Here is a 21,403-nt window from a genome sequence, read left to right as displayed (position 1 = left end):
CTGCAGACCCCGCCCACCCGTAAGGCTGTTCGTATAGCTGCAGACCACCCAGAAGGCTGGTCATATAGCTGCAGGCCCCGCCCACCCGGAAGGATGGTCGTATGGCTGCAGACCCCGCCCACCTGGTAGGCTGGTCGTACAGCTGCAGACCCCGCCCACCCGGTAGGCTGGTCGTACAGCTGCAGACCCCGCCCACCCGGAAGGATAGTCGTATGGCTGCAGACCCCGCCCACCCGGTAGGCTGGTCGTACAGCTGCAGACAACCGCCCACCCGTAAAGCTGTTCGTATAGCTGCAGACCACCCAGAAGGCTGGTCATATAGCTGCAGGCCCCGCCCACCCGGAAGGATGGTCGTATGGCTGCAGACCCCGCCCACCTGGTAGGCTGGTCGTACAGCTGCAGACCCCGCCCACCCGGAAGGCTGGTCATATAGCTGCAGACCCCGCCCACCCTGGACACCAACTGTCTTTTGGTATCTCCTCCCTCTGGAAAGAGGTACAGGAGCATCAGAACCCACACGAGCAGACTGAGAAAGCAGCTTTTTCCCCAGAGCTGTGACGCCCCCCCCATCAAACAATTGTGTCAGCAACACTCCCCCTCCCTCCAGCCTTGACATAACCCACTAATACCTGTCACCACACATCTGACAATGCTCTGGCTGCACTTTAAATCAGGTACGCTATATTCATGTCTTGTTTGCAATATTCATGCTATACGTGGAATACCCCCTCATATGTGCAATATTCATCCCATTCTACTGTACAGTATTTATGTAGTATATTTTTTATATCGATTTTTACAATTATGTTTGGAAAAGAGCTGCTGAAAAATGTCATTGTGCGCTGCATAATGACAATAAAAGATTCTGATCCTGATAATGGTTATTCATTACAACGCGTTGAAGTGAAAACAGCTGTGCCTCTGGACCACAACATCACAGCTGACTGATCTTTTTCTCCCATATCTCCTTTTGTTTCCATCATCCCCTCTTTATTCTCTCTTTGCTGCTATGAAACCAGTTTCCATCACAAGCTTCAGTTTCAGATCCACAGTGTCTCCAAAGTCCAGATTTGTTTGGTTCTGTGATGGTTCTTAAGAAGCAGCACTTGGACCTCTGAGTGTCTGGCTCGGCGTGCTCTCCTGTCAGGACGCAGCGCTTGATGTAATTTGGTCTGCTTTTAAGGTTTACTGCTCTGCTTCTGAGGACGGAGCCTCTTCTCCAGTCGGTGGTCTGTTTGCACATCAATCATGTCAGACAGGAAAGTCTTCCCACTGAGGAGCGGCTTCAAAGAGGCCAAAAAAAAAAACTTGGAGGAAACAGGAATTCTAAGAAATATGAAAATAAAAAAGAAAGCAGTCACAAGTAGACCAAGTCTAGGTGAAGGCAGAGCTTTGTGTCAGGAGGGGCTTCAGACGCCAAACCAAAGATGAATCAATCATGTGACTATACTAGGAGGGATTTTTTTATATACTTAATTCACTTATTTTAATATTTTATTTATTGCAAATTGTGTTGTTTGCCTCCCAGCAAGAAGGTTCAAGTCCCGGCTGTGGGACCTGAACCAGAACACCGATGGGGACCTTTCTGTTTGCATGTTCTCCCCGTGCTTGCGTGGGTTTCCTCCGGCTTCCTCCCACCGTCCAAAAACAAGCCTCGTGGGTCCATTGGTCACTCTAGTGTCCATAGGTGTGAGTGTCAACATATTGTATATAATGTTGCTGCGGCCGAAACCACTTAGTAATGCGTTTGCCATTTCTCTCTGTTTGTGGCGGTATGTGGCTACGCATCTGTAGCTGTTTGTTCAAGCTTATTGACTGATGTTCCAACACTTTCCACTAATATTACCATCAAATTTCTTATATTATTATTTCATTTAATTTTTATTATATTTTTCGAATCCGCCACTCATTTTCATTCTTTTATGCTTGGCTAAAATGTTGGACCCCTAATAAGCATCCGCTTCGGTTGGGGGGGGGTCCATTATTTCCACGTATTGTGTGGTGATTTGTTATTTGTGACACATTCTGGAAAACTAAACTAAACTAAACTAAACTAAACTAAACTAAACTAAATGTGAGCGTGCATGGGTGTGTGACCCTGTGACAGAGCGGCGACCTGTCAAGGGTGTCCCCTGCCTTCGCCCATGAGTGGCCGGGATAGGCTCCAGCAGCCCGTGACCCTGAAGGGGACAAAATGCATTAAAAGATCAATGAATGAATGAATGTGTTGCTTAATCTTCAGCTGTATAACAGCTTGACTGAGGCCTTTTCCATGTGCCTATCATTTTAAGGAGAGGGTGACATAAAATGCCTCATCCAGCCGTCCACAAGCCCCGCCCTCCAATTACAGTCACCACTTATAAATACACTTCACATTTCCGGCTTCCATTACTTGATGAACATAGAAACTGTTCCAACTTCTTGTGCATTATTGTTTCTTTCCGTACACAGTCGCTGTGTCACATGATCTGTTTTTGCTCACTTCCTTTTTGGTAATCCGTTTGTTTTCCCACTGCAGCGATCCGCACCAGGGCATGCTAAACCCAGATCCGCATTTCCAGAATGAAACCCAGTGCAAACGAAGCTGAATATTTAAGAAAACCCACTTTTGACTAGAAGTGTCGTTCCCTGATCAAACCTTATTAACTTCATAACACAGTCTGGCTGTTTCCATTAGTCTAACTGGAGTGCCTTAAAGTTTTATTCTAATGATTTATGGTATCCACCTTCTATTTCTGCTCATGTCACACAGTGTCAGACGTGACTTTATGGAGAAAACCCGTCTGAGTAAACTTTCTGTGTGAAACAAAAAAGGCATATAGAGACAGGAAAATATTATTTACAGATGGGAAACGCAATCTGCCACTGAGCCACTAGATGTCACTGTGTTTTTTTATGGTTAACATTAAGGTAATCTTAGCATCAGCTACAACTGTTTTTACGGGTGAATAGGGGCTGTCTGTGGCTAAAAGATGGAAATAGCGAGGCGTTAGACGGCTCAGTAAACAAGTAGAGCGAAGAGGTTCATGTTTTGTAAGTCATGCTGCGGGCGACAGGTCGTGGTTAGCACCTATACAACACGTATGGGTAAAGTAGGTGAGACGCAGGCATGTTGTACGGATTTTTTCCTTTTTCTGCCCCAAGTCCACCAGGATCCCGTTTGTGCTCTCCAACTTAATTTTTTAAATTCGATTTCCGATTTTTCCGCGCAGACAAACGGCAGACAACTTAAAGCAAATTTTGCTTTTATTTTATTCAAACTCAAGACAAATGTGACCCCATTTCTGGGATAAATAATAAATAAATGAACTCACTCTTGGAATCAAAGTCCCAGCTGTGTTTTGAGTCACACTTTGTAGTCTAGACTAAAAGGAGACAAACATTCACCTTGAGAGTAGCACCATTTTCTAAAGGATTAACAATACAGCTCAGATCTGGGGTCAAAGGTTTTAATTCAATTAAGAAACCCCGTCTTCTCCACCGTATCTATGGTACCATGACTTTGGCTATATGCAAATGTGTCCCACAAGATATAAACTTACAGCTGTGACGGTGTGGGATTTTTGATCACTGCGCAGATGAAGCAGCAGGGGTCCGGGCAACACCCCCCCCCCCACTCTCCAAATGAATACCGGTACAAGTAATAATTACAACGCAGTATTCTTTATTAACAGGTAACAACTAACTAATGAGTTAACTATATAGGTGTTGTAGAATGAGTATGTGTGTGTGTGTTGGGGCGCTGCTGTGTGTAGTAAAGAGGACTGAGCGCGTGCCACGCGAGAGCGAGTGAGAGTCTTTGACTGCGATGGGCTTTAGGCAAATGCTGCAGCGTGGGGGGGGGGGGGGGGTTCTTCCTCCACGTTTGTGGCAGTAAACCCAGACCAGTTCCAGACAACAGATGATTTGATTCCTTTCTGGGGAACAAACTTCCCACTCTCACCGGTAGTCATGCTGTCGCTGGCTGTCGCTCAGCTGTTTCATGTGTGCTATGATGTTGTTGTTTTTCGCTTCCCATACCGCCGTGTGAAACTAGCGCTACGGAAGCTCTGGGGAGCCAAAATTGCGCCATTACACAAAAACTCGATTTAGTTATTTTTTAAATCGCCCGTAACAAAAAATTTGAATGAATTCCTTGAATCGATTTTTTACCCAGGCCTACGTGAGACGTGCGCTCTCCTCTGACTGTTAGAAATGAGGACATTAGCCAATCAGAGTGTATAGTTTGTGTGGACGTCCTGCAGGCACTCACTGATCACGTGCACACGCCTTGCGTCCAGCATTTGTGTGCGGTCAGTCAGGAGCCAGAACTCACACCCTACTAACGAGTAGTGTGGCGTAAGGACGCCGTGCAACAGCATCCCCTGTACGTTATAACTTCCACTATCCTTACGAATACTTCACAATACACTTACCACACACACGACAATGGTACGTTCCAATTCCACGGACCAGACTACCCAGAAACCTGTATGGGTCAACCGTCATGTCACTAAGGCTTTTATTAGGGTGAAAGTCGCTAATTTGACCGGGAATACAACTAATATGAAGGGATTTAAGTCAACACGAAGAGGCACTTTGTCCAGGTGTGTCGTACTGAAGAGTGGAACCACAGAAAACAGGATCAGGCTTCACAGTGACCGAACGCACAGAAACGATCAAAGACGCAGTCAGGAATCAGGCTTCTTTTTACACGCCATCGAGACCTTGACTGTTCTACAGCTGCATGCCGAGTCAGCATTACGTAACGCGTATGAGTGTCGAGTATAAAAAACCTCAGAGACTTCAGGAGACCGACTCAGAGAGAATCAATCACCAAACATCAACACCACCAACACAAAGCCAGGTCTGCTTGAGCTGAAATGCCCACAATAAGGAGCTCTTCCTGTTAACGGCGTGATGCTGAGCATCAGCAGACCGGCTGGCGTTTCTGCCGTTGTTCTGCTGAGCAAGATGCTTTTGCATATGATTCACAAATCCACATATTCTTCTACCACTCATCTACTTCATGCAATTAATAAGGATTAGATTTGTTTGTGTGCAGCAGCGACCAGCCAGTCATGCAATGACTAATTCTGCTGATTGGGAACTGTGGACGAATGTTTAGTGAAACATTCGGTGTGACTTCAGTTTATGCCTCACTGACTTTCTCACCACACAAAGTGGACGCAAACGAGGGAACTTTTGGAAAAAGCAGCAAACTTTTGACTCTCTGCAAACCTTCAGTCCGGTTGTTTCCAAGAGACCAGGGAGAGAGGAGAAAAAACAGTTTAGCTAGAGCGCCACAACGCTCATTTATTCACGCCCAATCTCATTTGAACCCAGTTTTCAAAGAAAAGCCTCTGAAGGCCGCTCCACTTCAAAGTCAGACCCTCCTTTTCATGACAGAAGATTTATTTTGGCTTTTCAAACGCTGGCTTTCTTAAATGGAGCCTGTTTTGGGCTTTGCAGCCAAACGCGTGACGCGTCGCAGCGTCCAAACAACTGCCGCCCCAGCGAGGCGGGACGGAACCGGTTTGGGTCGGACTCCATTAGGCCCAGGGCAGCCTGGGACCACCATTAATTACCACTAATGAGTTGAGCATGAGTGACCTAATGATGATGAAGTGCTCCTGCTCACATCAGAGGAGGGCAGCTCTTCCATGGGACGTGCAGGAAAAGCCAGTTTAGAGGGGGGTGGGGGGCACAAACGACGCATTTGTATAAATAATTAGTGAGGGAAGACGAGTTTTGAGAGCGATGCGAGCATAAAAAGCCCAGTCTGCAGATTCCAGCTGCTGTTTATATTTTTAAAGCAAACAGTGCCTGGAAGGTCAGACTGAGGGATGCAGTGAGCTGTGCTCTCATTTTTCCCCTCAAACACTTCAGACTGATCCCTTCGTCCAAACTGAATGCCGCTCTCTACCACTTCAACAATGAATCCCTGTCTGCATTTTCATTCCTGGCACGAGCCGAGCGCGGCTCTGCGGAGCCGGGATGTGTGGACGAGTGTGTTGGGGTGTGGAGTGTTTGCTCCCCGGCAGCCAACCTCCTCCACCCTGGTGGCTCCTCACATCAGAAGCACTGTACCTGGGACTGGGGACAGGATGGGAAAGCAGCCCAGAGGAGGAGGAGGAGGCGGGACTGCCAGCCTGCTGACTGGACTTCCTGTTGCTGACTGGACTCAGTCGGTAAAGAGGAGACTCGCCAAACTGTTTGCCTTGGCCGGGTTTGGTGGTTTTCCTGTAGGATGAGCTGTGATGCTTTCAATCTGGAATATTTCTGCGTGTGAACGTTTGTCTTTGTCACATTTGTTGAAGTTCAGAGTGAGAGCTGCTTCCTCTTCCTGAAGGATGTGGTTACTGAGCTGATTTATTAAGTGATATTGCAAACTGCCCAATTACTCCTTGGCTGGGTAACCGCCTCACTTGAGTGCAATCATTGAGTAACGCGGCTTTACAAAGAGGTCATTGTTTTCCTGTCAGACTTTCCACATTTTCGATGGTGTGTACTTCAGCTGAGGTCACGGCGCTTCTCTTCTGCGGTTCCCCTGAAAACCGTTAGTCTGCTGTGAGTTCTCTGATTATCAGAGGGACATTTGTTGGGAGGAGCCCTGAACATTAGGGGTCATCCCAGGAGGGTGGGGGGTTGTGCAGAGGCGGCATGAAGAGCCCCGGGCCCCATCATGCTGCGCCAGGCCTGGCCCACTTCCAGCCTGTGTGTGCAGCGTGCAGCCGCTTGGCAGAGTCGGAGTGATCGATCACACCGAGGATGTTAAACAATTAGGGCCGATCAGGGGGGGTCGTGCCTCATAAACTGCCCGAGTCCCACAACTCTAGGTGAAAGAGGAAGAAAAATGTGCCGACGCTCCGCGAATCAGGACGGAGAAGTCCTTAAATTTGATGATGATGATGACGACTTTTGCGTCCAACTCTCAGGAACTGACTATGTTTTTGCTGCTGGAAGGTTTGAAAACAACAACAAAAGGACAGTTTTTTGCTCTGTTCAGGGTTTCACTATTCTCTGCATAGGATCCGAGTCGGTCTGAGTGAGCGTTTCTATGGCAACCATAGAAATCAGGAGAGAGCTTGTTGAAAGGCCCCGCCCCTGACACTTAACAACCACGTTACACGAAATCTGACATGGGGTCGGCAGGCCCCACCCACTTTTATTGAGACATCTGATTGGTCAGTTTATTACTTGAATAACTACAGAAAAGAGAATAATCAAGAAGATGTAAAAAAAAAGGTATCGGAGCCAGGACGGTTCTTCTGACCAATAGAAAGACAGCTATTTAGAGATGTTTATGGGATTTTTGCTTGGAGCCACTTCCTGTTTGGAATGCCAGGGGGCAGAGTCACTCAGTCCAGTTCTCTTATGCAGTCGAGGCTTGTTGCAGGTAATGGAAGCCTCCCCAACCTTTTATTGTAGAAACACAGCAAAGGTCTACATTTTACCAAACAATGTCAGATCAACTGAGCTGATTTGACTTGATATAAACACAGTGATTAAATCTACTCGAGGAAATAAAATAAAAAAGCAGATTTACCAACAGTTCTACATCCTGGCAGATTTACTGTCGTATTATTTAGTACGTTTGGTTCAAAACGCCGTAGGTGGGTAGTTAGCATAGTGAGCTGCAGCCTGGTCCTTCAGTCACACTCAGGGCTTTGTCCTAACCGGGTCATGGGGAGCATCGATAACATCCTGTGGGAACGCCTGTGGGCGTCAAGACTCATATATGAACAGGAATATTTTTAAGGCATCAGTCAGGGACTCTATAACCTTTATGTCACAGTGAGAAATCTGCAGGTCAGTTGTGTTTTACATCCACTTCCATCACAGATGAATAAAAAAAAAAACAAATATTTATCCAACGTCATCCTGTAAGCATTTTTATTCCAGTTTTATCCCGCAAGGACAATAAATATGGTTTATTGTCTTTAAAAAATGAAGACATTTCTGGATTGAATCTCCATCATTTTGCGTTACTTTAATGAGTTATTTATCAAAAAGGATTAAAACTATATTTCCAAGATTTCTGTATCCCCAGCATCAATGTAATGAGGATTGACACCACAAAGCTCTTTTTTTTTGGTAGAAATAACATATTTTTATTTAAAAACTAGTATTATGATTAAATATGTGCATTTACTGACAGGAGCTTTGATCAAATGAAAGCTGTTTTTTGGTTGAAAACGTTGAACTGCGTGTTAGCTGCTTCACGCATGAGTCACTCGGGTGTCAGATGATCCACAGCCGGCGTGTACCTGGGTCTTAGCCAGCCCCGTCAGGTCCAGGAGAGGTTGGGGGACCCCGCTGACTGGAAGCCTGCCAGGAATGAACTCAAACCTTTTCTGCAGAAGTCTGAAAAATCTGCAGGTTGAGAACAGACTCTGGCTTACGTCACGCAACAACAACAAATGGCATCAGGGCAGAAGCTGGAAGAGGCTCTCAGCAGGGAGGATTTGGAGAATGAAGGAAAGATTTCACTGCTCCATACATTATGCCGTTTGGTAATAAGCGACTTGGGCGTACCGAGTCACAGGAAAGCACGTAAGGAGCAGCTGAGTTCAAATAAACCTTCTAACAAGTAAAAGGTTGAAACCTTTTTTCCTGACTTTACATTCGTCCGCGGCTCATCTGTTGCTTCTTCCTACTCTGTTTACATCGTGACCACCGGCTACGGTGGCAGTTTGGTCCAGTTGTTCGGCTCCAGGAACGGAACAAACAAACGAGCCGAAGCTCAGTCCGATTGGAAACAAACCGAGACCACCTCCAAAGATGGTCTTGAGAGCGTTTCCTGGACCTGGACCCCGACCAGGAACCGCTAGTGACGTGTATTCAGACAGAAAATTTGTTCCGGATTATCAGGGGAAACGAACTGTGATTCACTTTAAGCGAACCAAATGTGTCCAGTCTGAATACACCCTATATGTTTCACTACAAATAATCGTCCAGCCTCATTTACAGAGAAAGTCTCACAGATGTTCAGGTGTGACACACCGACAGTCCACATACTTTAACTTCAGAACTTTGCGGCTGCCTTGTGTTTTATACTATGCTTTTATGAACTGCAACGCCCAAGATCATGTTTACGTTATAGGGAAACGTCCCACACCGTAAACGTCCGCCCGTGACATCAATCATATCTGTTGATCCCTCCAGAATGCTAAAGGAGCTTTTCTTGTTGCAGGTTTGTTGCTGCTTGTGTTTTCCAGCCAAAGTCCAGATTCCATTTTGCTTCTGTGCAACATGCCACCAACATTTTTCTCTCTTTCGTCCGTATCAAATTTTCTGAGGTAAGCGTAAGAAAGAAAACAACACAGCAGATCCTCATGGAGGAGAAATGCAGGCTGAGCAGAGAGATTACGGCTCAGTGACTTCAGATGTCGCTGCTGCTGATTGCCTGCATTGTCTGGAAAGCATCCTGCGGGAAGTGTGCGACTCTCACAGACATTACACACAGACTTATTACCCTTGACAGAAGAAATGAGATGAAAAGAGAGGAGTAATGGAAAGAGCTGCTACCTCCAGCTAACACGGAGCCTGCAGGGAGGCTGCTCTCCCTCTCATTTGAAAGGATTGCATAATTCTAGTTGTGTCCTTGTTGTTCATCGGTCACCCGTCACAAGTCCTCCCTCTGTGTGAATTGTAGTGCACACAGTTTGGTTTGGTATGACTCATCCTGTGTGCACTTGCACGTCTGTTTCTGCTTATGGTTTTCTCGGTTTGTCGTAGTACCTGGTTCTGTGGTCATCGTTTTCACTCGGCTCTTCTATTCATAATCTCTCTGGGCTTCATCCATTCATTAATCATCTATTCCTGCTGGTCCTGTTGGGACGGGTGGATGGGGGGGTACCTATCCCATAGCTTTTAGGGCAAAGGAAGGGGGTGCAGTCTGTCCCAGAGCCACAGGCAGAAACAATTTCACTCCTCCTTTCAAGTGAGTGGTAGAGACTGTGGGAGGGGCCCTGAGAAAACCCAGGCGTGCACGCAAACGGCTCCCGGAAATGCCCCATCTGGGGTTCAAGCAGCCAACGAGGCTGAGCAGCTCATGCAACACATGCAGCACATGCAACACGTGCAACACATGCAGCACATGCAACACATGCAGCACGTGCAACACGTGCAACACATGCAACACATGCAACTCATGCAGCACATGCAACACGTGCAACACATGCAGCACATGCAACATGTGCAACACATGCAGCACATGCAGCACATGCAACACGTGCAACACATGCAACACATGCAACTCATGCAGCACATGCAACACGTGCAACACATGCAGCACATGCAACACGTGCAACACCTAGAGCTCATGCAACACGTGCAGCACATGCAGCACATACAACACATGCAGCACATGCAACACGTGCAACACATGCAACACCTAGAGCTCATCCAACACGTGCAACACATGCAGCACATACAACACATGCAGCACATGCAACACGTGCAACACATGCAACACCTAGAGCTCATCCAACACGTGCAACACATGCAGCACATACAACACATGCAACACGTGCAACACATGCAGCACATGCAACACGTGCAACACCTAGAGCTCATGCAACACGTGCAGCACATGCAGCACATACAACACATGCAGCACATGCAGCACATGCAACACATGCAGCACGTGCAACACATGCAACACATGCAGCTCATACTGTACAGCACATGCAGCATGTGCAACACATGCGACACAAGCAACATGTGCAACACATGCAGCTCATACAACACATGCAGCTCATACAACACATGCAGCTTATACTGTACAACACATGCAGCACGTGCAACACATGCGATACAAGCAAGATTTGCAACACATGCAGGTCATACAACACATGCAACACATGCAGCACGTGCAACACATGCAGCTCATACTGTACAGCACATGCAGCACGTGCAACACATGCGACACAAGCAACATGTGCAACACATGCAGCTCATACAACACATGCAGCTCATACAACACATGCAGCTTATACTGTACAACACATGCAGCGCATGCAATACGTGCAACACATGCAACACGTGGAGCACATTCAGCAAATGCAGCTCATGCAACACATGCAGGTCATACAATACATGCAGGTCATACAATACATGCAGGTCATACAACACATGCAACACCTGCAACACGTGCAACTCATACAACACATGCAACACATGCAGCTCATTACAACACGTGGAAAACATGCAGCACATGCAGGCCTTTGTGACCTACATAAGTGTGATTCAGTCAGCGCTGGGGTTAATGTCTCACTCTCGGTCTCAGTAATGGAAGAACGTAATGAATTACTGTTCAAATATTGGTATTTAGATTACAGTTACTAGACTATAGAAACCCTTGTTACTTTGTTACCATTATAGGTGACTAATTGTGTAACAGTTGGCTCTGACATAGTAGTAAGTTTCCTGGGTTGTCATTTGGACTTTGTTTTTTATTTTTTTATTTATTATTAATATTATCATTTTTAACTTGTCCTGTCCAACAGCTGGGCAGACAGATGAGAGCTGAGGGCCTCTTGTGTTGGACATATTTTACTTTAACAACAGGGGTTATGAATCTTCAGACAAACAGGAGGTATGTCTAAATAAACCCCTTTTGTAATCAAGGCCAAACTTTATTCATGTTAATCATATTTCCGGACTTTGTTTTTTAAAGTTGAAGACGTTTCACCTCTTATCCAAAAGGCTTTGTCAATTCTAGAATAGCTGGTAAAAGATCTGGTATATATGTGCGCTCATGGGGGAGGAGTTCGACCTGAAACTGGATGGTATTGTCGACTCCAGGGTTTCGGGTCGTTAAAAGTCCTTCGTCCTCAGCTGGGGGTCAGTATGCTCTGACATTTTCTCTTAAATGGAGCGAAATGGAGAGTAGAAAATAGAACAATCTAAAAAACTGAGTTACTGAGGCACCCCAAAGCCCCTCCCAGAACTTCTCTTAAACCACTTATCTCTGAAACTTTTTGTCTTTATTCGGTTTTCTGGGAAATGTTTGTCTTTTTCCCGCCTTCCTGTGAACTTGCCTGACCTCGCCCCATGTGCTCTGCCCCCCCCCCCCCCCCCACCCCCCCCCCCCCCCAGTTTCCATAACCTTGAACCTGTTCAGGTAAAGGAAACCTTTTGCTTTGGATTAGATTAGATTTGCTTTATTGTCGTTGTCCATTGTACAATTAGATTGAAGCATCGCCATCAGTGCAAGAATAGCAAGGAAGGAACATCGTCATAAAATATCACACAAACAAACAGTATGTACAAGTGCGCAAATATAAACTGTAAGGAAGAGTGCCGAAATTAATGTGCAAAACTGCGTACGAAAATTGTGTGTGAACATGTAAGAAGTGCAAGAGGTAGCAATGAGGTAGAGAGTTGACACTGTGGAGTGAGTAAGTGGACAGAAGTATGGATTTTATCTGTGCATTTTGTAATTGAGGATGGTTATTGCCTTTGGACAGAAGCTGTTTTTGAGTCTGATCGTTTTGCTTCTGTGCCTCTGTAGCGCCTCCCAGAGGGCAGCAGGTCAAACAGGTCTGAGCCAGGGGGGGGTGAACTGTCCTTGATGATGTTTAAAAGCCTCCTGTGGAGAAACTCTGCCACCTTTGCCCTTTCTCGCTTTTATAATCACCTTTCAAGTATTTGAATAAAAACAAGAATAAAAGTAAATGGGAAAGAGAAAGAATGTTTACATCACATTATTGGTCTTTTGTTGTTGTTGTTTATTCTTGGGGGCTTTGATTGGATTGAATATCGTTTTTCAAACTGTTTATATAAAAAAAAATGAAACTTTAAAAGTGAAACTTCTGTTTCCTGGAAAGAAGAAAGCAAAGTTACAGCGGTCTATGCAATTATTATGCAATATTAATTTTCAGTTATAGACATGAATATTTCTACAGATGGACAGATCCACACTTTTGCATTTTGGACTCATGTAGTGGTCACTTTCACGTCTGTATTTGGTTGACTTTTTCATGCACAAACTGAACAATGTTAAGATGCACACATACTGGTAAAAATCTAGGATAAATAATAATCTGTAGATTGTATAACGTAACTTTCTGAAGTCTCCTGATTGGCGGATGAACCGTGGTTTGGTTTGTGTTTCTATAGTCATTCATGAAGTGACTTTGCTGTCGTCATGAAAGCTCCAGTAACAAAGATGGGTTAAAATGGGGTTTTTAGCAAATGCTGTTATGGATAATCAATAATCACATCCAGGAAGTTAGTCTGGGGTTCAGTGTTTGCTCAAGGACACGTTTGATGCATTCAGAGCAGGAGTTGAACTTTTTCAGAGGTCGGCTATGCCTTAACAGGTCATGGGGATCCTAATCCTACCTTCATAGCAGGCATGTGGTGAGAGTGTATAGCAAGCAAGAGGGATAAAATATCGCCAGGAAATGTAATGATCGCCGTTTTGGCCATTAAAAACATAGTTTTTTTCACGCGTTTAAAAAGTAGCACATAATTTACGCTGTCTATGGTTGTCCCAAGATGGGCGTAAAAAGCAGCATCTTATCCTGTGTCTAAAACGCCATTCTAGTGTGTTAAAAAACGGACGTCTAATGACGGTTTTACTTTGTTGAAAACGCCGTAACATTTGAACAAATTGGCAGACACCTGAGTATCAGTACGGCCTATAGGATAAGAAAGCCGCTCTTTGTTTTTCTTTTGTTTAGCTGGAATTGTGAGTTGGACTCCACAACATACAGAACGATTTCTTCGTGTTGATAATTTTTTCTTTTGCTGACTTTTAGCAACACTATTATTTTGATTGAAGTTAGTGTTTTTTGTTACTCTTCTTTCTTCTTAATAAATGTTTTTGCAAATTTGTATTACATCAATAAGAATATATCAGAATATTAAAGCCTTTCTTTGTCGCAGACAAGAAAAGAAATCTCTTTTTGTAGCCATCAAATCGCCAGACCAACATGCGCGGTTTGCAGGACGCCGCCTGTTACGCCCATCTTGGGACAACACAAGATGGCGTAAATTACCTACTACTGTTCAAATGTGCGTAGAAAGCTGTGTTTTTGATGGCCAGTGCACCGTTTTTTATGCCGCTTTTCCTGCCGATTTGTGACCTCTTTCGCTTGCCTTAACAGCGCATACTGTAGTTCAACACACGTTTAGCAGATGGTGTTCACTCTGGACGAGCAGGGAGGGGCTTCTTCATCTTTTCCTGTAATGCATGTTTTATTGACACTCCTTTTTCTACATAGAGCCCAAGAACAATTGGGGTGAAGTTTGAAACGCACGTTTACGTAGACTTTTCACTGAACGCACGCTGCAGATGATGGCGTGAACCTAGTTTAGTAGTTTGGTATGCTAACAGAGTGGGGGGCTGTTTTGGCAGAAAGAATGACACAATTGGATGCTGTTGGATGTTTCAGCTTCCTGAACAATCCGTGTTCTACAGAGGGTTCTGTGACCGAAGCTCCAGACTTCAGGTGGACGTTCATTTCCTGCAGGAAGTCACCACTATGCAGTGATTAGTCTACTCTGGGGTAAAAGCTCCTGCCAGTTCACTCATTTAATCTGACGTGTGGAGGCATTCTTTCTCACGGGACCCGCCCGTGTTTGCACAGTCCTCCTTTATTCCCTTGTGGCTGGCGCAGGACTCCACCATTAGAGGCTGCGGTTCCCCCAGACGGTACTGCGGTCACCTGAGAACCCCGAGGCTATCTCTGAGGAACGCCGCAGGGCAGAGGCTGGAGAATCCTGGAGGATCCTGGAGGGTCCTGGAGGATCCTGGAGGGTCCTGGAGGATCCTGGAGGGTCCTGGAGGATCCTGGCTCCACGTTCACGGCTCTTCGGTTCGGATTCGTGTGAATGAAGGAATGTGGACGAAGGCCTTCTAACACATGTTCACACACGTCACTGCTCCGTTTCCTGTTTTCCACTCTGCTGCGTTTCCCTCCATGACCACTGCTTCGCCTACATATGGTGACCATCTGGTCTTTGGCACACGTGTGGTGGAGCAGAGCGGGCAGCGCCACTGTGATCCATGTGCTTTTACATTAATAACTCTTTACTGACTCTTTGCTCTGTTTCGTTTTGTTCCCTTACTTTTGCTTTTAGACAAACAAACAGTTTAACTTAGATCTCAGACGCTTCCAAGTCCCACTTTGCTGCACCTGTTTGCCCGTGACTGTCGTCAAAGCTCCGGTCTGTCGTCTCTGCTTCTAATCTCTGTGTGAAACCCGAAGCCAGAATCCCTGAGGAGCTGAAGTATGTTTGCGAAGCGCGTTTCTCCGTGTCCAACTAAAATAGATTTAAACACAGGGTAGGAGTCGCATGGATGTCAGCGTTTCTGCCCCCATGCTGTAGTCAGCGCTGCAGCAGGCGGCACTTTAACAAACTGAAGAAAGTTCAATTAAGAAAATGATCATTTCTATAGGAGGCCTCTGGAAACTCACAGCCGTATCACCAACTATCTACGTAAAGCTCACCTGTAGGTAAAAGGTAGTTTTTCGACATTTTCTAGCCTTTATGTCTTTGTAAATTAATGTTTTGCGGTGACAGTATCTCTGTTTGTTTCGTAAACAGAGTGAGGAAAACTAGAGTCTAATGGGAGTCGGTGCAGATCTGAGAGCTTTTTCCATCCCATCATCATGAGTCCCACACAGACCTTTTTACAGTGAGCCTTTGTAATGTCTTTGTCATCCATCAGTCAAACATGGAAGCTCCTGCGTTTTCTCTCAACGATTCACCGAGAAGCTTCCAGCAACAAACAGTTGATGTTTCCATGTCTGTAGTTTGTTGGTTTTCTGTCATAAAATGAGGAATAAATCAAAATAAAATGTTGCTGTAGCTTCTTTTAATAATAATAATAAATTATACTTTATTTATCCCACTATGGGGGAATTCTTCTCCGCATTTTGGCCCGTCCCCGGGGGGAGCGGTGAGCTGCAGACTAGCCGCGCTCGGGGGGCGTCAGCTGGCTGGGGGGCGCGGGGATCGATACGCTGACCCTTCATTTGTTGGACGACCCGCCTGAGCTAAACTGCCCCCCTAAAACATTAAACATTCTTACTGGATGACTTGTTTTATTCTGTGAAGAACAGAAACGTTTGAGACGATTAAAGCGGTAATGATGGATAAAGATGAGATGCTCAAACTGTTTCATTAAATTCCACTATAACCGCAGTTCATCAACACTCTTCTAAAAATCTGCTCAAAGTCCTTCTTTGCTTGTTTGGTGAAACTGAGCTCGTCAGAAATGATGGCATTGACACATCATCGTGTCTTAACACACAAATAACCTCAGCAAATCCCAGTTTGTCCAAAAAGCTGTCTTTCTGCCACACTGGAGACCAAATCTCAAGCTTGTACTTTGAAATCTCAAAACTCTTCCAGAAATGGAGGTTCCCATTTCTTCCCTCAGACCTCAGCGCTTAGAAGACGTTAAAAGTCTCCACATAACGGACTATTTAGTGATAAAATGGTTCAAACAAACTGCAAATGAGCGGGACCCCTTGGTGCCTGAAATTATTTTCAGTGTTTTTTCATTTGAATAAATGACTTGAGGACTAGGATTTAATAGTAGACATTAGCAACAAACGGCGTCAAAAGGTTAAAAGTATCTTTCTAGAGTGATAGAGGTCCAAAATACGTGTTTTCTTTAGGATTTCACATCCAATACAAATTTTTTATTCATAGTGTAGATTTCAAGCCAATATACAGAATTTTGAACTCCAAAAAGCCTGATTCCATCAAAGTTAAATGTCTTCAACAATAACAGAAGAACCTAATTCTACTACAAACCAATTCTTTGTTCTTTCAAAATCCAAATGTGATGTCAAATCTGACTAGATGGAAACTAGTGATGATGAAACATTTGCTGGAGGACTTTCCAGCCCTGCATCTTTGACATTTGGTCCCAAGGGATGTTTGGCTGGATGTGAGGACTTGGGCGTGTGACGGCGCTCTGGAAGAGCTCTGTGCTGCTGTGAGGAAGATGACGAAGGCGGTGACATGTTCGTGGAAACTCCTGTGTTCGTTACTTCTGCTCCGGTGGCGGCGTGTCGCCTCGCCTGCAGGACGTTGGAGTCGGCTCTGAACAGCTGCCTCGTGCTGAACGGCGCCGCTGGCGTGTGAGAGAGCTCCATCAGCTCCACCCTGAGGGGAGACTGCGCCTTACATCAGGAGGAGTTCAGTGAGTCAGCTCCATACGATCAATCCTGAGAGCCGTCACAAACTCGGCGCCAGTTGGACCAGTTTCTGCTGGAACCGAGGTCGAGGAGCGCCACACATGAGAGCTCAAGTGCGACCAGAGTGTCTTGATGTTGCACACGCTGTGGATTACTGCAGATGTTCTGCAGAGCGAGGCTGCCGTCTGAGCTGACTGCTCATTCCACTCAGACAAAGTGATGCTGATGTTTAAATGCAGATGAAAACACACGGCTTGATTTTTCCTCTTTGATACTTTGCTCTAAAAAATGGTAAAAGGATGTTATTCATGAAGAATGTGGGGATCTGTAAAGAACGACGTCACACAAAAACACCCAGACTCTCACATTTCAGAGTCTAATTGATTTGATTTTGATCTGAAATGGTTTATTTCAAGCAATCAAAGCAAGAATGATGCACAAAACAATCCAATCAGCATTCATACAAAGACGTATCAAACTTAGGATAATTAGACCTAATAATCAATCCACTGTTAAAAAGAGAAAAATAATATTGATGTGCCTCTGACAGAAATGTCTCTTCTTTGCACACATTTATATTAATCTTTTTATATTGATGTTAAATGGGTTAATGATGTTATTAATTCAGAGAAATGATGACATAGAGCCAACATAAATGTCTTGATTTGCTTTTGTCATCCACCACAACCAGGAGACTTTTGGTGTTTGTGCAACAAAATGCTCGATTATTTCAACGAGCGGTTCCGGTGGATCCGGTCTGCAGTCCGTATCCTTCTGGTGGCGGTTTTACATGGTCAACATTAAAAAAGCACTAAAAGTTGAATCAAATATGTTAAAATTCAGAGATTTAGTCAAATATAGTGTTGTAAAAATAAATGCATTATATAAGATACAACATAGAAATTACTGCACAATTTTTAAAAATTGAGAATTGGGTTTTGGAATGATGTTCACTTAAGAAATCAATAATCACATTTAAAACATTAAAACTGTAAAAGTCCCAAAATATGAACAATAATGTTGATTATTATTATGTGTCTATTTTATAGTCATATTATGTGTATAATTCTTCATTATCTGTTGTATTTTCAGTAGTTTAGGGGGAGAAATGGGGTTTTTGTATCTTTTGCCCTTTCATTGTCCCAAAAAAAGTTTGTGTTTGTTTTTTTGTAACTGTTTTGTGAGAGTAAAATTAATACATGAATTAATAAAAAAAAACTGTTTTTTTTTATCTTGGTAAATATATTTGTTGGTGCGTTTTATTAGTGTTAAATATAAAATAATAAATATTCTTATTCTTGTCTTTGAAATGGTAACATTACTTAAAAAACTGTAAAATTAAAAAAGTAGAAAAACTTGAATTTGTTGAGTTTGAGTTTAGTTTTTCTCTCTTTCCTCATCATAGTAGTAGGTTTAGGGGATGACATCTGGACTCAGTTTTTGAAGTCAGAAGACGTTTCTCCTCTTATCCGATTTTGAATTAGCTGGTTGCAGAGCTGGTAGATATGCGCTCATGGGGGAGGAGTCAGACCTGAAACTGGATGGTTTTGTCAACTTAGCCTACATGGTTTCGGGTCGTTGTAGCCATGTAGCTATGTAGCTCTTTTACCAGCTAATCCAGAAATGACAAAGCCTCTTGGATAAGAGGTGAAACATCTTCTAACTCTAAAAACTAAGTCCAGATGACATCCCCTAAACCTACTGCTATGATGGGATCAACCTGGATGAATGAGTCTTCATAGACGTTTCTATTTCCTCATCTGACTCAAAAAGGCACAAAGAAAATGTAATTATTGGAGCAGCAGTCATGACGTTGAACGGAAGAAGAACTCTGATCTGCTGTTTGATCCTCTTTAAGAATGATGGCCGTCTGCACGGAACCGGCTGGCTCCAGCTGTTTGGAACCGGACTCTGCGTTTTCTGAAAGTCATAGGTAGAAAACGAGATGCTGCCGTTGTTTCTGATCTATCATTCCATGAAGAGGAAGACATTCCGAGGAATCTCAGCAGGAACAGAGGGATTTCTCTGTTAATGAGTTCCTCTGTCTCGCGTGTGTTTTTCTAAACACTGCAGTAGTTCAGGTCACCTGACACCTCTGCAGCAGGCCGTGGCGTCCGCTGCAGCAGGCCGTGGCGTCCCCGTGGCGTCCGCTGCTCAGGTCAGATGTTCTGTAGAGCAGGGATGGATGCGGCAAGAGCTGCTTTTAAAAGTTCATGAGTAGAAAAACAAAGGGATGACAGACTTTCTGTCCCACAGTTTTTATTCAAATTCATGAGTGAAACCACATTTTAGCATTCGAGATTTCAAATCCTTTTTAAAATGTTTGTAATGATGGAAATAAAGGTGGAAAGAGGGACATTGCTTCTTAATTTCAGAATAAAGTGTCACACAAGCATCAAAATGAATCTTTTACCAGTTTACAAAAACTATCTGGAGTTTTGTCATTTTGTAATAAAGTCTCAAGAATTGAAAAAGTTGTGGCGCTGCAACTGTTACAAGGATTCACATCAATCTGCTCTGAACACTGAGAGCAGAGGAAACCACTTTTTACAAATCATGGGCTTCAAAAAGTCAAAGTTAAAAAAAATTCAAATGCAAAACAGAATCCGCAGCCCAACAAAATTAAAATTAAAGGTAAAGTTATTCGGGATCTAAATGCAGACCTTGTAGTCCAAAATGCTCAAATATCAAACTTCCATGAATGTTGAGTTTGAAATCTGCAGAGAATTCAAACATTTGACCCGTAAATTCTGTTTCCTTTGGGGATTTTGCGATTTGCGTCCTCCTGGTCTCTGTCTTTTGATCTTCTGCTGGTCACGGTGGAGATTGAACTTCCTGCCGCCATAAACCCAGCTGGCTCCACGCAGCGGCCCCACTCGGGGGTCCCGTCTGATGCTGGGCCACACCAACACAACAGCTGCTCATCATCGCTTTCCTCCTCTTTCTGTTCGATTCTCTGCATGTTTTCTATAAAACTTCTTCCTCCAATCTGTGGAGCCTTTAGTTAATTCTTTTGTCGACTACAACCATCAGTTGTTAGAATAAAAACTCTGTTCTTTCAATGCTGATGTGCTTTGGATTCTTGCTCTACATTTGTAAAACATGAAAGGATCTGCACATCATTGAGTTCTAAAATCTTCATTCCTGCAGGGTTTTTTTAAATGATTGTTTTGTTTTTTAGTCCTAACTTTTCTGAAAATGGACTTTAATGAGCATCTCTACAGGGTAATAATAAAGAATTGTTAGTTTTACAGTAGAATATTAAACTGAAGGCATTAAAAGCAAAGCTGTTCTCTCTAGGTGATTATGAAGCTGAACAGTCGATGCTTTTAGCCGTTTCATAAATTAATACTCTGTACACACTAAGGAGGGTGAAGTCATAAGCTGCAAAGCTGTAAAAAAAAAAATCTTGGCAGCGCCGGATGAGAGAGTGCTTTTCCAGAGTGAGAAGAAGGAGCCCCGAGTAATAAAACTGCATCTGAGCTGTTAAACATTATTACCCTTCAAACAGTCTGTGGCCGATGCAACAAAGTGGAATAATTACTGCTTTGTTCCAGCTTCCTGTGGTGTCATGCAGCCTGCATGCTTTATTTTTACCCAGAATGGAATAAAATGTATCTTCTGTTTGAATGTTCGCTGATGACACCCTCCTGTTGGCCATTGGCTGCTTGCTGCAGCGGGGCTCAGGTGTAACGCCGGTCTGTCGTCTCCCTCAGGTGTGCTCAGCCTGCCGGAGGGCCTGACTCTGCACAGAGAGCAGCAGCGAGCGGCGAAGGGCGGGGAGGGGCCGGCCTTCAGTCAGTCCGAGCTCCGCTCCGTGGAGCAGTGCCTGCTGGCCACCAGGGTGGGCGGAGTCTCCGAACTCAGTAAGTGGGATGCTGGGTGTGGGGCTGAGTTGTTGGGTGTTTGTGTACGTGAGCTGGTGTGTGTGGGGGGGCATTTGTGCGAGTTTTTGTATATTTTTTTATGTGAGTTTCTGTGTTTTGTGTGAGTTTTTGTGATTTTGCATCCAATGGTGTGAGTTTTTATGTGCTGTTAATTTTTAGTCAGATTGTGTGTGTTTTATGTAAGTTTGCCTGTGAGTTTGTGTCAGTGTGCGTTTGTGTTGTCACAAAAGTGAAGAGTGTTCTCTTTTCCCTGCTGGTGTTCAGAATCGAGGATCCACTAATGTTCCTGCAGGTTTAGGAACAACAACTTCAACGTTAAACACGATCCGTTTGTGTAAAGATCCAGTAGAATTCAGTAGAAGATCCCGG

General features: G+C 44.3%; 1 protein-coding gene across 2 annotated transcripts in view; it reads left to right on the top strand.

The window, feature by feature from the left end:
• The window catches only part of btbd11b (BTB (POZ) domain containing 11b), a 77,702-nt gene that overhangs the window by 33,025 nt on the left and 23,274 nt on the right, over positions 1-21,403 (top strand). For both annotated transcript variants that reach the window (XM_023956122.2, XM_023956121.2), the window contains exon 2: positions 20,864-21,013. In XM_023956122.2, coding sequence (XP_023811890.1) covers positions 20,864-21,013 — 150 coding nt within the window. The remainder of the gene's footprint in view (positions 1-20,863; positions 21,014-21,403) is intronic.

Source organism: Oryzias latipes, chromosome 6 (genome assembly GCF_053564925.1).
Source record: "Oryzias latipes strain Hd-rR chromosome 6, Olatipes_Hd-rR_3.1".
Lineage (NCBI taxonomy): Eukaryota > Metazoa > Chordata > Actinopteri > Beloniformes > Adrianichthyidae > Oryzias > Oryzias latipes.
This window is presented reverse-complemented; position numbering and strand designations above follow the sequence as displayed.